Source organism: Mesoplodon mirus, assembly GCF_964341445.2.
Source record: "Mesoplodon mirus genome assembly, chromosome: 10".
In the NCBI taxonomy this organism is placed as follows: domain Eukaryota; kingdom Metazoa; phylum Chordata; class Mammalia; order Artiodactyla; family Ziphiidae; genus Mesoplodon; species Mesoplodon mirus.
This window is the reverse complement of record NC_138986.1, coordinates 92,667,822-92,687,857: the sequence shown is the minus strand read 5'-3', so window position 1 is coordinate 92,687,857 and position 20,036 is coordinate 92,667,822. Positions and strand designations below refer to the sequence as shown.

The 20,036-nt window shown below is 40.5% G+C and overlaps 1 protein-coding gene across 2 annotated transcripts in view; it reads left to right on the top strand.

Annotated features, from left to right (window-relative positions):
- IMPG1 (interphotoreceptor matrix proteoglycan 1) overlaps positions 1-20,036 on the top strand; it is a gene marked incomplete at both ends in the record, with an annotated part of 86,793 nt that overhangs the window by 35,866 nt on the left and 30,891 nt on the right. For both annotated transcript variants that reach the window (XM_082634021.1, XM_082634020.1), the window contains 5 exons: positions 1,017-1,075; positions 4,161-4,181; positions 5,514-5,761; positions 7,189-7,265; positions 8,261-8,343. In XM_082634021.1, coding sequence (XP_082490147.1) covers positions 1,017-1,075; positions 4,161-4,181; positions 5,514-5,761; positions 7,189-7,265; positions 8,261-8,343 — 488 coding nt within the window. The remainder of the gene's footprint in view (positions 1-1,016; positions 1,076-4,160; positions 4,182-5,513; positions 5,762-7,188; positions 7,266-8,260; positions 8,344-20,036) is intronic.

The window sequence follows — 20,036 nt, the reverse complement described above, 5'->3', positions numbered from 1 at the left end:
AAGGAGACTGAGAAAGTGGCCAGAGAGATGGAAAAAGAACCCGAGAAGAGCAGGCACTCTGTGGCAAAGGAGTGGAAAGCGCCCCTAGGTTTGGAGAGGACCGTCCTTGCTGGGGGAGCCCAGAGGCAGAAGCCAGGCCACCGTGGATCTGGGAGCCACTGAGTTCTGCAATTGTAAACTGTTCTGACCACGCACCTCATGAGCAAGGTGAAATCGAGAAAACGTAAAGTCCACATAAATCTGAGAGCAAAACTGATAAGATTAGCATTTGCTTCTACCATTTCTTTTACACATTCTTTTTTTTTTTCAGTTGAAATATGGTTGCTATATAATATGGTATGTTACCGGTGTACAATACAGTGATTCACAATTTTTTAAGGTTTTACTCCATTTATAGTTATTATAAAATATTGGTTATATTCCCTGTGTTGTACAATGGATCCTTGTAGCTTGTTTTATACCTAATAGTTTGTACTTAACCCCTTACCCCTGCATTGCCCCTCCCCCTTCCCTCTCCCCAGTGGTAACCACTAGTGTGTTCTATCTGTGAGTCTGCTTCCTGTTTGTTGTATTCACTAGTTTGATGTATGCTTCTACCATTTTATGTAGGTACAGCAGCCAGTTTGACTTTAATAATCCCTTTAACATTACAGATATTTTCCAAATCATATACTTCAATTCAGAAAATATGATCATTACTCTGTGTGTATAAATAAAAATACTGTAGCCAAAAATGTTTCTTCCAAATACCACCTTAAAATTATTTCATATTTTATGTAAAGTAACCAGTAAAGCAGGTCAGAACTACCAATTACAGCTTTTAAATAAATAGCAAAACACTTTCCTCTGGGTTTCAGAAATAAATGAGAACAAAAAGTTTGGCCTCCATCGTTACTTCAATTTTCCATTTTCACTTTTTTCCCCTAACTCATCAAAAGTGTTTAGGCTTTTGCAGTTAGATAAGGTCTGACCCAGTAGAACCAAAGAGTATTTCATATATTTCTTTCTCTCTGCAGATGCAAAAGGTATTTAAGAAACTTCCAGGGTTCAAAGAAATCCATGTGTCAGGATTTCGGTAAGAGAATCGGACTCTTCTCAATTTTTAACTTTCTTTCTCGCTATCCCCTTTTTAAAGCAATGTCATGAGGATTTTAAGGTCACTTTTACCCCAATTGTTTAGCTCCGCCAAATACTGAAAGCTGAATACATTTCAGATGAAGGAGTTGTCTAACTAGAACATGATTCTAGGTGATTTTTCAGGAGGAACACAGGAGCCGACCTCCTCCCTTCCTCCGGATTCAGAAACACGGCTTTCTGCAGAGAGCTCATCGCTGTCCTTGGCAATGTCATTTACCGAACCTCTTAGGAAAATCCCTCAGCAGAGACAGATCCCAAAAAGTAGCAATTCGTTACCTTGATGTCAATTGCCTAGTTTCCTATCCAATGCTAAATACCGTCATTATTTAAGCAAATCAAGCTGATCCTAGGGAGACAGGGGAAACTAATCAAAAGTGGTACCTATAGGGGTAAGAGAATTGGGTAGACAGGGATGGGGATGGAACTATGAATACCTGTTTTATCACTTTGATGTCTGACCGTACTTTTAGACCATTCTGATGTCTGGTCCCTAGTAATGTATTACCATGCAAAATTGATAAAATTGAATATTTAAATAGAAGACATGAAATAAAATAGTGCCACGCTAAAGCAGGGTTCCATCGTGTTCCCACAGCTTTCCCATAAGCAGGCCTATATCCAGTAGCATCTCAATATTCCAATGTGGGTTCAGGAGTTTTGGCAAGACTTTTGCATCTTTCTTTTAAGTTCTCACTATTCAAAACATCTACAAGGAGGATCATAACGTGGTATTTTTTTAACTGTGCCACAGGGCGTATATCAGCCCTGGTGTGAGCAGAATGAGATCCCTTGCACTGAGGGGGATTTGTAAAACGAGAGGACAGGCCTCTCTCGAAGTTCTTCCTGGCCTGTCACCATCTGTTGTCTTAAAGCAAGAAGGTCCACAGGGTGGGTCCCACATGCTCACAAAGAACAGTTGTGTAGGTGGGGGGCTCCACCCATTTATTTATCTCGAAGCTATCAGGCCCATCTGATTTGTGTAACTCCAGAGGAAGGGCATGTGGAACATGAAAGTCACAACAGATGAAACCCTTAACATTTACCAAAGCAGACTCATTTTTCTTTATTTCGAGATGCTGCTCCACAGTACTCCATGTGAACTCAGATGGATTAGAGAGAAATAAAAGGTGATAGGAGAACACTCTGCATAGATGCAAGGTCTTCTGGATAGACCACTGCAGTGAAAGAATAAATTTTTAATTTAAACCTGAAGAAAATGATAGGAACAGTTCTCTCGGTGAATGTTCAAATGCTCATTACCGCCTCCCTTCAAATAAATGAAAAACTAATAATAAAAAAAAAATCTGTTTCAGAAGAAACCAAAATGTTAGGTGATGAAATTTTGCAAGGTAAATATTTTAAAGTTATTATATTCTCTAAAACTGCATCTTTCCATGTGTTTTTCTCTGTAAGAGTTTATCCTTCTTTCTGTCAAGGATGCTTCTAAAGTATATCTGATCACATTTTCCCAGTGATTTCCATTATGTTATGTAGACTTAGTCTCCCAGAAAACATTTTGACCCCCGAATACAATAAATAATATGCTTATGAGTGTGGCAAACTCTTAATCATGAAAAACAATGCTCAGAATATTGTAAGGTAAACTTGTTATGAAGGAAATTGCTTTCTCATGGAGCCAGATCCTCCCACAGAAGACCTAAAATCCCAGGAGTCTCAAGATACCCTCTTTCTATGAGCTCACTCTTATAAAACCCGATCTATGATTAAACAAATGCTTTTATATCAGTGACCTCATTTGATTCCTGTAACACAACTGGGAAGAAGTTAGAACATCTATTATTAACACAGTTATGAGGAACATTAAAAGTTCCACTTTAAATATTGCTTCATCTCTTAAAGCAAGTATGAGAAACTATTAACAATCATTCAATCTAGTTGGAGGGTATATTCCTTCAAAAACGTGTACACAGATCTCCAGCTTAATTTGTATTAGCCAAGAACTGGAAACAACCCAAATAGCCATCAGCAGAGTCATAGATAAACAAATTGTGGTATATTCTTACCATAGACTGCTACTCAGCAAAAGAATGAACTACTGGAATACACAACAACATAGATTCATCTCAGAATAATTATGTTGAGTGAAAGATGCCCCCCAAAAAGGAGTATGATATAGTTCCATTTGCATTTAACTCTCGACAATGCAAACTAATCTACAGTGAGTGAAGACAGATGAGCTTCTAAACTAAATCCACGTTATATGACCAGAGAAGTCCAAAATGTTGTCATCAGTCTGGTGACCAAATGGCCTTTTTTTCTGGCACGAACAGGTGGTGGCATGGCAAAATGAGTCCAGGTTTATGGTCTTCCAGGCCAGGGTTGGAATCTCGGTTCTGCTACTTTCCCACTGACAGCTTTCCCTCTCTCTGCATCTTCCCTTATCTATAAAATGGTGATCGTGTTGTTGAAAAGATTAAATGAAGCAGCATGTAAACTGCCTGCAACAGACCACCCACTCGGTAAACAGGTGTTTGCTTTTCCTGCAACCTGTTGCATGGTGAATTGTTCCATCCCCTCAAGGCTTACTGACTAAAGCACTTCTAAAAACAGTCAACAAAACTCCAGTTCCAGCATCTGGTCTCAGATAAATTACCTTCAGGAATAAACTAAGGGGATGAGAAACCCATTTATAAAATACTTTTTAAAACAACTTCCTGGCACCAGCACCCCATGGAAAACCTAAGATGTATAGGATATATTTGAAGCCTCTGTAAAAGGAATATAAGGAAATCAAAGAGTTTAAGTACCTAAAATCTTTGAACTAAGGCTCAAATCCTAATAAGAAACATCATAGAATAATGTTTACTTCCTGAGATTCATATGGGTCTCAAAACTTCTATCCAAAGTCTGATGGCAGTTTATATGTTTCCTTCAAAGCTCTGAACCAACATGTGAGACAATGAAACTTTTTTTTTGTATGTGATTGATTCATCAAATGTCTCAAAAATTTCATGAAAATTCTTTCTCCCTTGCATGTTCCCGTTGTGTATGATGAAATGAAGACCGAAGAAAGAAAGAGATGGGTAATTTGAACTTTTTTTTAATGTTTTGAAATATAGTACATTTCCCCACACACACACATTTATGTGCTAAACTCTTGCAGATTATTTTTACATATAAAGTCTGGGATAAGCCAGTGTCTTTTTATTGGTGTCTTATTTAAATGGGAGTATTTGATCAATTGCTCAGTAGTAGAAAAGAACACTCAAATCAAAATCACTACGTGGAGAAGCAGGTAAACAGGGACCTGATCAGCGGAAGTGTGTTCTATAAAACTCAAAAGCTTTTCAAAAGAAAAACATAAAAACACATATCTGTGATGCAAGTATGTTTCAACAATTTCTTAAATGTCATTTGTGCTGGGAAGTTGTCAGTCTGGATGCACACTGTGCATGCAAGCCGCCTAAGTCTGTAATAAAGCAGAGGAACTAATTTGCCACGTGGTTCCCAGGTCAGTGTGAATGGGGAAAGGGCCCACTATATCTAGCTTGGCTCCTGTAATTGGGGAAATAACCAGCTGTAGACTCTGACTGCCCGTGTGACCCGAAGAACTGCCAAGAATACACATTATCGGTTCCTGTGGCCTTTAAAACATTTTTGTATCCCTCTGTGTGGATTTATGACATAAACTAAGAGGTAAAACCTGGTCCTAGAGGACAGAGCTAGAGAGGATCCTATTTCATGTTTACATGAGTAAAGGCGCTGATTCAATGAATATGGTAACAAATACAGTTAATCATGAACTACTTCCCTTTCTCACATCTTCCTTCTAAGATGTTATTTTAAAAGCAACTTGAGGGAAGAAGAGATTATGTTTAATATAGTGTTGTATTTTTTTTATTAAAAAGTACTTCTTCAAAAAAGTAGAAAAGAAATAGCCTTGAGAACTGAAGTTTTGACTTGGCTAAAACACGTACATATTGTTGTCCCCCTGCTATATCCTACAGGAGGCTACTTGTAGGAAAAAAAAAAAAAAGACAATTCATCCTTCTTGCTGATTGGCACTTATAAGACCACGAAAACACTGATCAATACCAGCAACTCTTGACAATTAACTTTTTCACAAAGACCTGAAGTGAAAATTTATGGTCACTTGATCCAGTTAATAGTCTCTCTTCAAGCTGGATTTCAGTCCCATCATACATTCTATTTCAGAGCTGAAATATATGTCAATTCTTTTTCTACCTTTCAAATTTCTGACAAACACTGAAATTAGTTTCAAGTGTATGACATTCATTAAAAGTCCGTCAGGAAAGAGGTTGAAGCTGTCCTGAAGCTTTGTAGCAATGTAGTGATTCTCCTTATAAGGCATGTAACAATGGCTTTGGATGTGATGTGTCCTCTGCGATCTACAGGTCAAGCTCAACAGAGATGCAACTTACAGCCATCTTTCAGAGAGACAAGGCAGAAGCAAAAAGCCCTGCAGGTGACCTCCTGTCTTTTGATTCCAACAAAATTGAAAGTGAAGGAGACCTTCATGGAATGACGGAGGAAGACAAGCAAATGGAAATCTACCCCACAGCTTTAGACCTCAGAAAGCTGATCAGCAAAGCACTGGAGGAAGACCAGTCCTTGGATATGGGGTCAATTCAGTTCACTGATGGTCAGTGGGTGATTTCATAGGTCTGAGTTTATCCTCAATCTGACAGAGAGATGAGGAGGTGTGACTGTCTCCTAGTCACTGTCATTTTAAGTTGGGTCCTGTAGAGTCAATCATTTTGGTGACAGGCCAATCACGGATGGTTATCATTTCTGTCTTTCCTCACTGCCCCCTGGGTCTCATTCAAGGAGCCTTTCGTGACCACTTCACACCAAAAATAGCTCTAGGGAAGCCAAGAGGCTCAGCTCAGCCCAGCGTGACCACAGTCACCCAGTGGAACCCAGGTGGAGAGAAGAACCCGAGGAGAGTTCTGTTCCCCTGGCACAGCCCAGATTCCCTCATCTTGTAAATGGGTCAGGTTCCAGATGGCACATTTGAATTAGGATAATTTGCAAAGAGTTTCATAAAGGGACTATTTATAAAGGTTCCCCTAATGCCCAGAGGACTAGGACAGTTCCCTGGGGCTAGAAGCACCAAGGCCCCACTAGTACCTCCAGGCCTGAAGGGATGCCTAATGATCTAAGCCATCCCAAAGACAGGGAGCAAGGAACCACGGATATGGTCCATATAAGTCAACCTCCCAGGGCAGGGAGTAGTGGGGAGAGAAGAGTGTGGATCTAAAGAAATCAACAGATAATCAGGCTCACTCAGGGTCCTCAGAGGGGGCCTGAGGGACCCAGGAGCCTGGAACTCTTCACCCAGTACTCTTGGCATAACAGATGAGCACTAGAAATGCCATTTTAATGTGACATGGCACGAAACTGGCATTCTCTGTCAGTTCTGTTTCTGTAGTTTAGAGAGTCAAACTCAACTCTGGAAAACTTTACAAAGATCCCTTGGGATGAGATGTACGGTGTGTCACTAAAGTTGTCAGTAAACATTAAAATCCTCTTGGTTCACTTTTGAATGTCTAGACAAGGAAAGTTCAGTGAAAACTTCAGACTCATCTCTGAGAGCATCTGGTACTCTGGGTTGGTCTCTTGGTTGAACCCTTTGGGATAATCTGAGAATTGGGCTTCAGGGTAGAAGTAGGACTCGCAAGGACTCACATTCGGTCCTTGGTTCCAGTATTTATTCTAGCCATTTCTTTCTTTGTCAACTTAGTTATATTTTTGTCCCCACTGGCCTAGCCAATCAGTTGGCCTGCTTGGTCCAAATGTGTACAACAAAACTAAACACCCTAAAAATCCACCCTAATAACTGTTCTTATCCCATAGACTTGCAAGATGCATCCCTTGCATCCATCCTTCAGCAGATCACTCAGATCAATGACCACTAGTGCATCTGATGCTGATTTCTTGATGATTTGTTTTACCACTCCTTAAGAACTGATTATCGCCACATTTCCCAACCTTCACTGTTTTACTGCTCCAACCACAAAAGAAAAAAAGAAAAAGAAACACTCAAACCTTGTGATTTTTCACCCACAGAAATTGTTGGGTCTTTGCCAGCTCTTCATCCTGACACCCAATCGGAGCCGCCCACTCTCCTCGCTGATATCACAAAGGTGAGTTTGCTGTCCTTGTGTTCTTCAAATAGGAACAAAGCCTCGAAATCTTCCATCAGAAAAAATCAGCTTAAGGACTGAACAGAGCAAGATCCCCTCTGCAATGCTAAATATAATTCTTTTCTGAATCTAAAAAAGAATGAATATATGTATATGTAGAACTGATTCACTTTGCTGTACACCTGAAACTAACACAACATTGTAAATCAACTACACTCAAGAAATAAATAAATAAAATTTGTTTCTTTTTTTTACAGGCAGTACTTGCTTACCCACTTCCACTATCTGTATTAATAAAATATAACACAACTTGCTTTTCAAATATCCTTAAATGCAAAATTTCCTTCAACATAGTTAGAGCTCTGTTTCAATTAGAGTCAGGAATTGCCTTTTTTGATAAAAGAAATACATGTTCGTGAACTGAAAAATACTTAAAGCAGAATATATTATTTAACTTTGACTTTCTGAAATAAATATAACATAAAGATACTTTATAAGTTTGTTCTTAAGTCTTAAGGTCTTATCTATATATTTATTTATGGGGGTTGTAAGGATAAATTAATATCTTAGGAAGTAAAAAATAATGAATTCAGTAATAACTTTTGTATTTCATTTAAAGGTATGTCCATTTAATTTATGCCAAAAGTTGTCACTACGGTGTTCATAAATGGAAGCACTAAGATTTATTCCCTTTTTAAATAAAAAAATTCATAAGTTCAAATATGATTGACACACGTTTCAAAGTATTTTGCATATCAGTTAACCCTATACAGGCTGACTCAGCCAAGAGATTGTATTTTACTACCGTATCAATGCATGTTTTCCTTTCACGACATGTTTCTGTATCAGAACCTACATCAGAATCCACAATAGATTCAAGTCAACCACAAAATGATTTGCTTAAATTTAAATGAAAAGAAAAAATACGGAGTATAACCCTTCTCATATACAGAGAAAGGTCCCTTGTCAACATCTGTCCTAAATTCCTTCTTCAGGTTGCTACTCTGAGTCCAGAACTTCCTCTTGGTCAACCCATGCTGGAGACAGTGGACAGAGCAGGACAGAGTCTACCTGGTGAGTTACTTCCCACAGAGTCTGTGTTAGATGACAACATCCTCTTTGAGGAATCCATCTATGACACTATCTCAAAGACCAGTGATAAGGTCATCCTCCACCCAGGAGAAGGTTGGGTCCCACCACTGTTTCCAGCAGAAGAGCTGTCCACTGAACCACCTTCTTCTAAAGAGGTGGTCACCCTCAGCATCTTTTCCTCAGCTCTCATCCCCAGTCCCACAGAGAGCACTGACAGCCCTTTCCTGATGGATCTGGTGAAAGAAGCTGAAACCAAAGCAGCACCAACCGCTGCCCACCCAGAACAGCCATCAAACCTGAGAGTCTGTCAGGACAAGGTAGGTCCTAAGGCCCACGTCCATGACAAGGGGCTATGGCAACAGAGGATTGGGCTCTTACAATCAGTGTTTGTATTCCTATTCGCTATATACAGGCTGACCCCGGATACTGTCTCTTCTGCTATGTGTGTCTCTTTAGTGCCAATGAGCACACGTGTAATTGGTCAATAAGGATGTCAGTAAACATTGAAATCCTCCTAGTTCACTTTTTTATTTTTTTTTTACTTTTTAAATAAGTAACTTATTTTTTTAAATTGATGTACAGTTGATTTGCAATGTTGTGTTAATTTCTGCTGTACAGCAAAGTGATTCAGTTATACATATATATACTTTCTTTCTCATATTCTTTTCCATTATGGTTTATCACAGGATATTGAATATAGTTCCCTGTGCTCTACAGTAGGACCTTGTTTTTTATCCATTCTATATATACTAGTTTGCATCTGCTAACCACAAACTCCCAATCCATCCCTCCCTGACCCCCTTCTCCCTTGGCAACCACAAGTCTGTTCTCTCTATCTGTGAGTCCATTTCTGTTTCATACATAGTTTCATTTGCGTCATATTTTAGATACCACATATAAGTGATATCATATATTTGTCTTTGTCTGACTTACTTCACTTATTATGATAATCTCTAAGTCCATCCATGTTGCTGCAAATGGCATTACTTCATTCTTTTTTATGGCTGAGTTGTATTCCATTGTGTATATATACCACATTTTCTTTATCCATTCATCTGTCGATGGACGTTTAGGTTGTTTCCATGTCTTAGCTATTGTGAACAGTGCTGCTATGAACATAGGGGTAGATGTATCTTTTCAAATTATAGCTTTGTCTGGATATATATCCAGAAGTGGGATTGCTGGATCATTTGGTAATTCTATTTTTAGTTTTTTGAGGTTCCTGCTTCACTTCTGAATTTTCAAGAATGTTTACTTTTGAGGCAATAGGGTCAAACTTTCTCACAGTTAAAGAGGAAATCTTTATCAATATATGAAGACCTTATTAAAAAAAGCGAATATTCTGCAGAAGAGTCTTTTTTTAGTGCAAGAAGTAGTAGATATAGTGGCTTTAGGCACCTCTGTGCTTCCCACTTTATACAGCTCCCTGGTGAAACTATAAGTAAAAATGTCTTTAAGGAAGCGTGAACCCCAGGATATAAGGTTGATAAGGATGCTCTGTGATTCTAAGTGGAAATGCCAGGGAAGATTTTTTGTGGCTGATATTTTTAATAAAATTGTTTCTGTTTTAGTTAGGGCTCTTTACAAAATTCTACGGGTTTTGGTGGTCTACCTCATTCCTATTTTCCTCATAAACCTTGTGTGAAATTAGTAGGCAATTTACTTTACTGTACTTTACTGAGTACAAGGTTTTTCACAGAAACATGTATGGCATGATAGCAGAACCACCTATACAGAGTATATTTGGTTTACATGATTACCAGTGACTAAATATTAACCGCATGATACAGTTATCTATTTCTGCATTACAAATCACCCTTAAAGCTAGTGCCTTAAAACAACAATCACTTATTTTGCCCATAAATCTGAAATTTGGACAGGGATCAGTAGGGACAGCTCTTCTCTGCCCCATGTTGTGACAACTAGAGTGTCTCAACTGGTATTGAAGATCTTTTTTCAAGAGGGCTCACTCACACAGCTGACAAATCAGTGGTCAGCCAGAACTGTTGGCTGGAGGCCTCATTTCTCCACTGTGCAGCCGCTCTGAGGGGCTGCTTGAGCTTCCTCTCAGCATGGCAGCTGGGTTCAAGGAGTCATTATCACAAGAGAAAAAAGTGGAAGGCCCCAATCTCCTCAGGGCCCAGAAACAGTGTCACTTCCTCACATACTAATGGTTAGGCAGCCATAGCGTCCATCTTGATTAAAGAGGAGGGAACATAGAACTTATCTCTTGATGGAAGAAGTAGCAAAGCATTTATGGCCATTGATAATCAACCACAATTCACAACAACCACTATTTTGACTTTTAAATCACTTAAAAGTTGGTTGGATAAAACAGACCACCTTTTGGTGACATGAATGATATTAAATGCTCACTGCATTCCTTTCTTTCATTATGATATCAAAAAACCTTATTATAAGATCAGCATTTTGGGTATATTAATAACAATGATAGTACATCTATGATGAAAGTATTATTGTGTTTTCAAAATTGCTTTACTATTTTCATTTTTTGTATACATTCCTCCCATGCATGAATATACCATAGAACACTAAAGCTGGAAGGGCTCTTAGACATACTCTCGTTAAGCTGTATGTTTCACAGGTAAGAAAACCAAGGCTAGAGATGGGAAGTGCCTTGCTCAAGGTCACACCATGTAGCTGGTGGCAAAGCCAAGACCATCATTCAAGTTTCTTCCACCTATTACACTATGTTTGGCTTAGTAGCCCCATCATTTTAAAAAATATATAGTGCCCCAAACTTGTTTTCCCTCATCCCACAGCCTCTTCTTTCTCTATTTCACTACCTTGTCATTTTTCTAATAGTCTAGCCTTCTGAGTCTTCACAATCTCACCTCCTAATCACCACAGTTTTCACACGGTTTCACACGTTACAGGGATACAATTTCCACAAAAATCACAGATCTTTTTTCAATTTGGCAGCCTCACTTCCATCTTTGTTTTACTACACTGCTGGCACAGGGCTCCTATTGACGCTCGCTTCTTTACACTCCTTCATTTATCTTCCGCAAGATGAGTCATTCTTGGTTCTTAAGTTTTTTTTAATAATTTGGTTATTAAAATCCTGCCTCATTCCCCAAAAAATGTGATGATGGTTTACAGACTTGTGTGAAATACAATAAGATTTTATTTTAAAGAACTGAAAGAAAAATGGAAGAAAAGATGAAACAAAGATAGGTCAGATGACTCTTGGAGTAGTGAAAATGTTTGGGACCTAGATAGAGGTGGTGGTTATGCAATGCTGTGAATTTTCCTAACACAATTACTGAATCATTCACTTTTTCTGAGGTCATCAGAGGTTTATAACTAATAAATAATTTTAGAAGAACAGAATTAAGGTGATATTGAACTGAATATTGCCATCACTCCTTTTCTATATTTGGCATTTTATGATTTAAACCATTCACTTTATTTTTTTTTTTTTTTTTTTTTTTTTCCTTTTTGCGGTACGCGGGCTTCTCATTGTTGTGGCCTCTCCCGTTGTGGAGCACAGGCTCCGGACGCGCAGGCTCAGCGGCCATGGCTCACGGGCCTAGCCGCTCCGCGGCATGTGGGATCTTCCCGGTCCGGGGCACGAACCCGTGTGCCCTGCAACAGCAGGCGGACTCTCAACCACTGCGCCACCAGGGAAGCCCCACCATTCACTTTAAAATGTCTAATTTTATGTTATGTTTCACCATAATAATATTTGTTTAAAAATCAAATGACTCCATAGGGAAAATTGTTTAGAAAGTAAACATCAGAACGTTATTTGTTTGCTTTAGGTGGTTCATGAATTTGGCTTTGAGCTTCTCAGCAGACTGTGCAGTGAGGACAATGCAATTTGTCACATAATTTGGAACCTGCATGCTTAGAGCATGGTAACTGCTTAGGGGAAAAAAATTTCTCCTATGAGTCCTCCTAAGAAGGAGCATCTGGGTTACGGTGAACCACGTTCTGTCTGCCTCAGCGTCCCTACAGCATAAACTTGGTGTCAGGTGTTTCCTAGAAGGCCCTCCCTGGAGACGCATGATGAATGCCTGAACCCAGGTCATTACAGTGGTTCCATGAGGGACAGGTGCTGACCGTCTGCCTTAACTCAAGGATTGATTTTAGGGTATCCAGAGGAATGACTATGCGGTATAACCTTCAGTCAATGCCCCATAAATAAAAATTACACTCATAACTGAGCTTTTGACTAGTATTGACCAAGAAGCACTATATTTGTTGGCCTGGGCTTAGACAGCAAATATGCTATATTGCCAATGAAAGGCAGATCCATACGTTTTCATAATCAGCCCAACCAGGGGTAGAAAGGACATACCTCAACGACCAATGAAGACCCCACTAGGAAACATCCCTGATAAAAAGGCATCCCACTCATATATGTAGAAAGGGGAAGGAAAACAAAGAGCAGCTCTGAGCAGGACCAAGGCTTCCCTCCCTCAAAAAATTCTGGGTCTCTCCGCAGCACAGATAGATTACAACCAGGACTCCAAAGCTGTGCACCTTGGCATCTCTGAGATAATTCTAGCCTGGAAAATTTTTAAGGTTAGTGTCACCAAAGGCCCACTAAGCCATTAAAATCTCAGTCAAGTACTCATAGAAATCTCTCAGCTTAAGTAGTCTAATGTAGTGGTTAATCCCCTGAGATAAAGTACTTGCAAAATGTGCCTCTAGAACACTAAATGAATTGGTGTCTATCTGGTCTCGAATTCTGAGGTCTTCTATTTTTATTTTTTTAGGTGAGTTGATCCCATTCTTTCTTGCAGAGCCAGTTATCTGTTAAGATTATTCCTATTTCATAAAAATGAGTCATAAACCTATAGGACAAACTCAACATTCTGTTCTCCACATAACATGCATCCAACTCGTTCAAAAGTGGTATCATATCATTAGGATAGAAATTTTGTGTGGTTTGGTTTTGTTTGGTTTACACGTGCGTAGGCAGCAATACATTTTCCTTTTCATTCATTAGAATGATGATCTGACCTATCAAAAAAGAAGGTCTTTAGTGTTCTCCCTCCCAAATTAGTTTTTCACTTGCTAGACATTCCATTTAAGATGTAAGCCAGATCTCTCAATAAATTGCAATATCCTTTTTTTTTTTCTTTTCCTTCTGCGGTACACGGGCCTCTCACTGCTGTGGCCTCTCCCGTTGCGGAGCACAGGCTCTGGACGTGCAGGCCCAGCAGCCATGGCTCATGGGCCCAGCCGCTCTGCGACATGTGGGATCCTCCCGGACCAGGGCACGAACCTGTGTCCCCTGCATCGGCAGGCGGACTCTCAACCACTGCGCCACCAGGGAAGCCCTAAATTGCAATATCTTAAATGGTGAAAAAGCAAACTTTAGGCAGAGCTATTCTGCTATTGGACATTGTTTTGCCTTTAATTCCCTGCATTAATCTGGATTCTCCAGAGAAACAGAACCAACAGGAGATTAGAGATAGAGAGAGAGATAGAGATGATAGAGACAGAGATATAGAGATAGAGATAGATTCACTATAAGGAATTGGCTCCCATGCTTATGGAGGCTGAGACATCCCAGATCTGCAGTCAGCAAGCTGGAGACCCAGGAGCATCAGTGGTGTAAGTTCCAGTCTGAGTCCAAGTCCAAAAGCAAAAGAAGACCAGTGTTCCAGCTCAAAGACAGGCAGAGAGAGTGAATTCCACCTTACTTCGCCTTTTGTCTTATTCAGGCTTCCAACAGATTGGATGAGGCCCACCCACGTTAGGGAGGAAACTGCTCTACTCAGTCTACCAATTCAGATCTTAATCTCATCCTGAGACACCCTCACAGACACAGGCAGAATAGTGTTTACCCAAATATCTGGGCACCCCATGGCCCAGTCAAATTAGCCATCACATCCCCCATCTAGGTAATAGGTTAAAACACCACACGTTTCTGACTTTTCTTAATCTGGCCTCAGCCTTTGACTCCATTGAAAGGAATCAGTGATATGAGCTAAACTGAATGAACCCATTAGAGAACCCAGGTGCTCATATTCCATGAGGTCAAGGACTCGGTCTGTCTCTATTCATTGCAGCATCTTCAGTGTCAAGCCAGATGCGTGGAACATCTAGACAGGCAATTAATATATATCAAATGAGTTAAAGGAGTAAATGAATGAATTTATAGCATAATACCTCCATGAAAGTAAGAGTTGATGGGTTAATTTGATTATTTCCCTTTTTGCTCTACCTAAAAAAGCAGCTCACAGAGAGCCAATTAAGTGGTACAGAAACAGTGGTCAGCTATCTATTCTGGTCGTTCTGCTCACCATTGCCATAATATGTCATCCACAGTCATGCCTTTGTGGCTTTGCACAAATTATTTTCTCTTGTGCTCATAATACCCATCCATCCTTCTAGCCTGATGACCTCCTACTCATACTTTAAGTTCCAGCCAACATGCCACCTACTCTGTGAAGCTTTTACCAACTGCTACCTGAAAAGACTCATAGTTACCATTTATTCCCTGACTCTAAAACAAAAAAGTATATATACCTCCACCAAACATTTACCACTCAGTATTGAAATGATTGGTATGCATCTCTGGGGTCCCTCCAAGAATGACTTCCTGAAGTGAAAGAATGTGTTCTTATCCCTTTTTTAAAAAAACTCCTGCACTGAGCACAGTGTCTGGCACATGCTTGGGGGTTCATAACTATTTGTTACTGTTGTCAACTTTATTGGGTCCATCAGTGTTTCTGGTGTCAGATGGTAAACTCCTGGAGGATATGCCTCTCTGTATCAGTCCTCATGCATCTCCAGAGACAGCCTCACATGAAAGGTGATATTCCTCATCGGTAAATACTTTTGTCAAAATGAGAGTGCTAAGGGCTCCTCTGGTGGCGCAGTGGTTGAGAGTCCGCCTGCCGATGCAGGGGACACGGGTTCGTGCCCCGGTCCGGGAAGATCCCACATGCCGCGGAGCGGCTGGGCCCATGAGCCACGGCCACTGAGCCTGCACGTCCGGAGCACCGCAAAAAAAAAAAAAAAAAGAGAGAGTGCTGAACAACTTTAATTAGTTCCACTGCATGGGATGTATTAATACCGCAAGGATTCATGTGGAGGCATGAAGTGGAGGAAATGTGCAATAAGCCACTCTCCCAGCCAAAACAGTTTACTTCCTAACTCTCAACCAGAAGAGCCTGGCCAAGATGTTATTTAATTTCCTCCACTTCAAGATGAAAAGATAATAATTAAGACTTGGAAAGATTTGTAAGAAAAACTCAGCTGAACTTTACACCACTAAGGTCAACATGTTTGCTTCCTCTTCCTTGTATTTCTAAATTGAGGACCAAACAGTAAATTTTCCCAGCAGGAATATGCCACTAATAAAAGTAGTTCAGAGGTCCATGGGGAAAACCTCATCTCAAAGAAGGAAGGGATGGCCATTCAACAGGGGCTTGCAATTATGCTCCATCCCTAGATACCATCTTCACAATGCCCAGAGAAAACTGAAAAGTGAAGGCCTTCCAACTCTCAAATTGGATCAAAGCTGAGATAGTACTGTCCTCCAAATTTTATATTTGGGAAATTCAATGCCCTGCCCCAAATTGTGGCAATTGCCAAGAAAATGTGTTTTCTGACTTTCTGCCCCCAGTTGAACTGACCTGATGCCCTCTCCCTGCTGCAGCGCTCTTTAGCCCTCATTCTCTCAAACCTCTCCTCCATGACCACCCTTTTTCCAGCTCTTCCCAATTCCGTCCTCAAGTTACGATCCAATTTTTTATGCAGAGTAGTGGTCCCTTTAGTCTCTTTTCAACATTTTAATGAACAGAAGCATCGAGTTTTATGAGCCCTGTTAAGAACATTGAAAGGGTCTTAAGCTTGGGAATGACACAGCAAATCTGAGTTTAAATAGATATTCTGACTGCATTGTGAGGAATTGGCTGGAGGTGGGCAAAAGCAAGCAGTCATTTAGAAGCGTGTTAACAGCAATCCATGCTGGAAATGTTGATGGCCTGGACTTGGGTGACAGAAGGGGAGTTGGACAAAAATGAACTGGTTTGAGTGGTAGTTAAGAGGTAAAACCATTATGAAGAATTCTGAAGCCATGAATGGCTTCGGCAAGAAAGCTTGGCCTGATTGAGCAGCGTCTGTTATGGGCTCAATAGTGGGTGGTGGTGATCTATGTGTCTGCAGTGTCTGTACTATATGCAAGTGAGCTGGTCTGGGTTACGCTCCCAGATGTCCAGATATTGTCTTCCTCTTGCCACTTTATGGTCATACGACCAGTGAGCACATTTCAGGAGATGCCAGCCTTAGCTTGTTCTCAGACCCTTGACGTGGTCACTTTCATCCATTTTTGTTGGTTCATATTTACATAATGAGGAAGCTTGATAAGTATCCATTATTAGCAATGCTTTTGATTGATCTGTCGAGTATTTTACAGTGAGGAGAAAAGAAGAGGTTGATAAATACAGAAAACTGTGCCACATAAATAGGTCAACATAATGATTTTAAGGACTTGACCCATGCCACTGTGAAGGCTAGCCAGTTCAAAATCTGCAAGGTAGGCTGGCAGGCCAGAGACCCAGGGAGGAGTCTGCTGACAGAATTTCCATTTTCTCTGGGGAGGTCAGGTTTCTTTTTTTTTTAATTGAGGCCTTCAACTGATGAGGCCCTCCCACACTATAGAAGGTAATTTGTTTTACACAAAGTCAACTGATTTAAACGTTATTTTCATCTAAAAAATACTTTCACAGAAGCAGCTAGAATAATGTTTAACCAAATATCTGGGTATCATGGCCTAACTAACATAAAATTAACCATAATAGTGTGTCTTGAATGAGCTCAGCATAGTAGGTGAAAAACAGAGAGTGCTTTATACATTAGGTCAGCAGGAAAAGATGCAAAGCCAGGATTAGAATGGGCAGAATCAGGTCATAATTTGACAATTCAGCTGGTGCAGAGAGAAAGCAGCGTTGCCTGATGGAATGCCCTTAGTCATAATGTGAAGGTGTGTTTGTCATCAGTGATCATAGGTGGTATTTGTGGAGTTGGAAGAAGCCCACGGTAGAAAAGAGGGCAGGAAATACACAGTAGACAGAACATTGTGCAGAAGAAAGCCACGGAGAGAGAGGCACCAGGGTGACATGGGCGAGGCAGTCAAAGTGACATCTAGTCGATCCCATAGTCACCCGTTCCCACCCGTATCACTTCTCAAGCAACTGGGACATGGCGTATTCAAAGCTACAGGATTGCTGTCTCGTGTCCTCTTATCTTGACCCACACGAGGTAACATCACAATTAGGGTGGGAAGGCAAATATTTCTGACTCTCTTTTGCCCATTTTTACAGAGAGTATAAGGCACCAGTTGTGCGAATGGTCTGAGGCCAGTGAGCAACCAGGAGCTGACAAGGTCACCTCTGAGACTGTGGGGAAGGAATGTCACCTTGGGTCCTGCTGTGAAGACTCAGGAGTTTACAATACGATCAGCATTGTAATCAAAGAAGCAACTCTTGCATTGAGGGAAAGTGATATTTTAGCAGTCCTTAAGGTAGAAATAGCAAAAGCATTTACAAGGGAATTCTATCCATTTACATGGATAGAAAGTCCCATGAATTCCTTTAGTTTTTACGTTTTAAGAAGATGAAACTGCATTCCTAAAGGCATCAGGAAATAACAAGTTGCATGCAGTGGTCAGTTTCTAGAAGGAAGTCTCCACAGGCAACTGAGCAAACCAGTCATTGTCATACACTTCTGCTCAAAGAGACAGGTCACATCATTCATCTGACCTTAAAAATGTAAGTGTCAGGAAAATGGGAACTTTGTCTTTAGATTCTATAAACTCAGAGAAAATTTAATGTCTTTGGGCCACTGAGTAAGCCAAAAGATAAGACGATTTTCAATTTCTTCTGTCTCTATTTTTTTTTTTGCTTGGCAATGAATGAGATGGAAAAATAACAACTCTCCCATGCCATGTGGCAAGTTCTCTGTATTGTCAAGTTAGGTAAAATCCTTGCCAGAGCATGTGTATTAGCTTTATTCTATTTGGAATGTTGAAACAAGTGCTAATCCACAGAATTTTAATAAAACGCTCACCAAATGTCATCCAAAGGCAGCATTTACAAAACTTACCAAACTTCATTTATAGATGGAACAAATGAAAGCATTTGAAGACAGGTAAATGAATACCTCTATTTGTATTTGTTTATTTGCTTTGAATGAGCATGTTTAGAATTTAGGAAAATGTATCTCTTTAGATTCTCTATCCAAACCTTCATTCTGCAGGATGACAAACTCCCCATTGATGTGAGTCTTTCCATGGGAGTTTGCAATCATTTTAGTCAGGCCCTTCATCTATTTATTTGTGACATTCTTGAATGATCTTCCAGTAAATTTCTTCAACTTTGAAAGCAGGAGTGACTCAGGGTACTACATAAGTGAGGTACACCACTTTTTGCTGTATCTCTTGTATAAGAAATTTAAGTAGAGGTAGTTGGACAGGAAACTGAGAAGAAATATTCAAGAAACAGAGCAAGCCTGACTTCCCTGGTGGTCCCGTGGTTAAGACTCCGTGCTTCCACTGGAGGGGGCACGGGTTTGGTCCCTGGTCAGGGAACTAAGATCCCACATGCCTCGCGAAGAAAAAAAAAAGAAGAAGAAAAAGAAAAAGAAAAAGAGTAAGAAATATTACAGCTGGGAGAACTGGGCAGTAGAGAGGAGGAAGGAGGCCAGAAGAAGGAAAATGAGATAGAAAGAATACAACCAAAATAGCTTAAAGGGCCTTTTAATTGTGGGAAATATTTGTTTTAACCATGGGATCTGGAGAGCAGCCAAAGAGTAGCTGCACGAGGATAGAGACCTTGGAAATAGAACAGTGGCGAGAGGTGTTGGGCAAGGCGGGGGTCACATCAGTGCTGGGGGGCAGGGGCTTCTCCCTTCTGGAAAGGGAGCTGGGGCTGCTTCTGGACCAGATGGTTCCCAGGAGAACCAATTTAAAAGAGGAACTGCTGATCAAGGCCCAGGGGTGGGAAGGAGCACCTGTTCACTCAGGAAAGGGGAAAAGTTGAACTGATTCAAGGATGTAGAGTCACCTTATAAGTTGGACAAAGCCACACTGCTGCTGGGCTGTGTACCTGAAATTTGCTAACTTTCTTATAAACTTTACTCATCATCCCTGCATGGCTCTAAGAGCTGAATATGTGGAATGACTGCCCAGGCAAATGAGAGTGAGAATACTCGGCAAGGCTTTAATGTCGGACCGAAATCCAGAAAGAGGACCTCCGCATCCTCCTGGGGGACGGAGGATGGGGGAAGACCTGTGGGAGGTCCTGCTCCGCTTCAGCCCAGCTGAACCCTTTCGCCAACGCTCCTCCCAAGGAAGCTTCTTCTGAGGCAAGGAGGAAGTTAAGTGTAAGCAAAGAAAAAGAGGAAATGAACACTGCAGTACTGGGCCCCAGCTGCCTTAATATTCACTATGGAAAATGGAAGCTGCCGCTTTGCATGACTGGTTGATGGGTGCCCTTAATTCCTGGCTAAAAAAGAAAAATAAATGACTTCCCTGAGACCAAATACTACATTATAAGGCTCGTTTCTGGAGCAATTTAATTCATTCTTTCATCATATACGAAAGATATGAAACTCTTCCTGTTTCCATAAGACTCATCTGAGGCTTTGTTGGTTTGTAGGCTTGTTTTGTTTGTTTCGTGTTTGTTTATTAAGTGT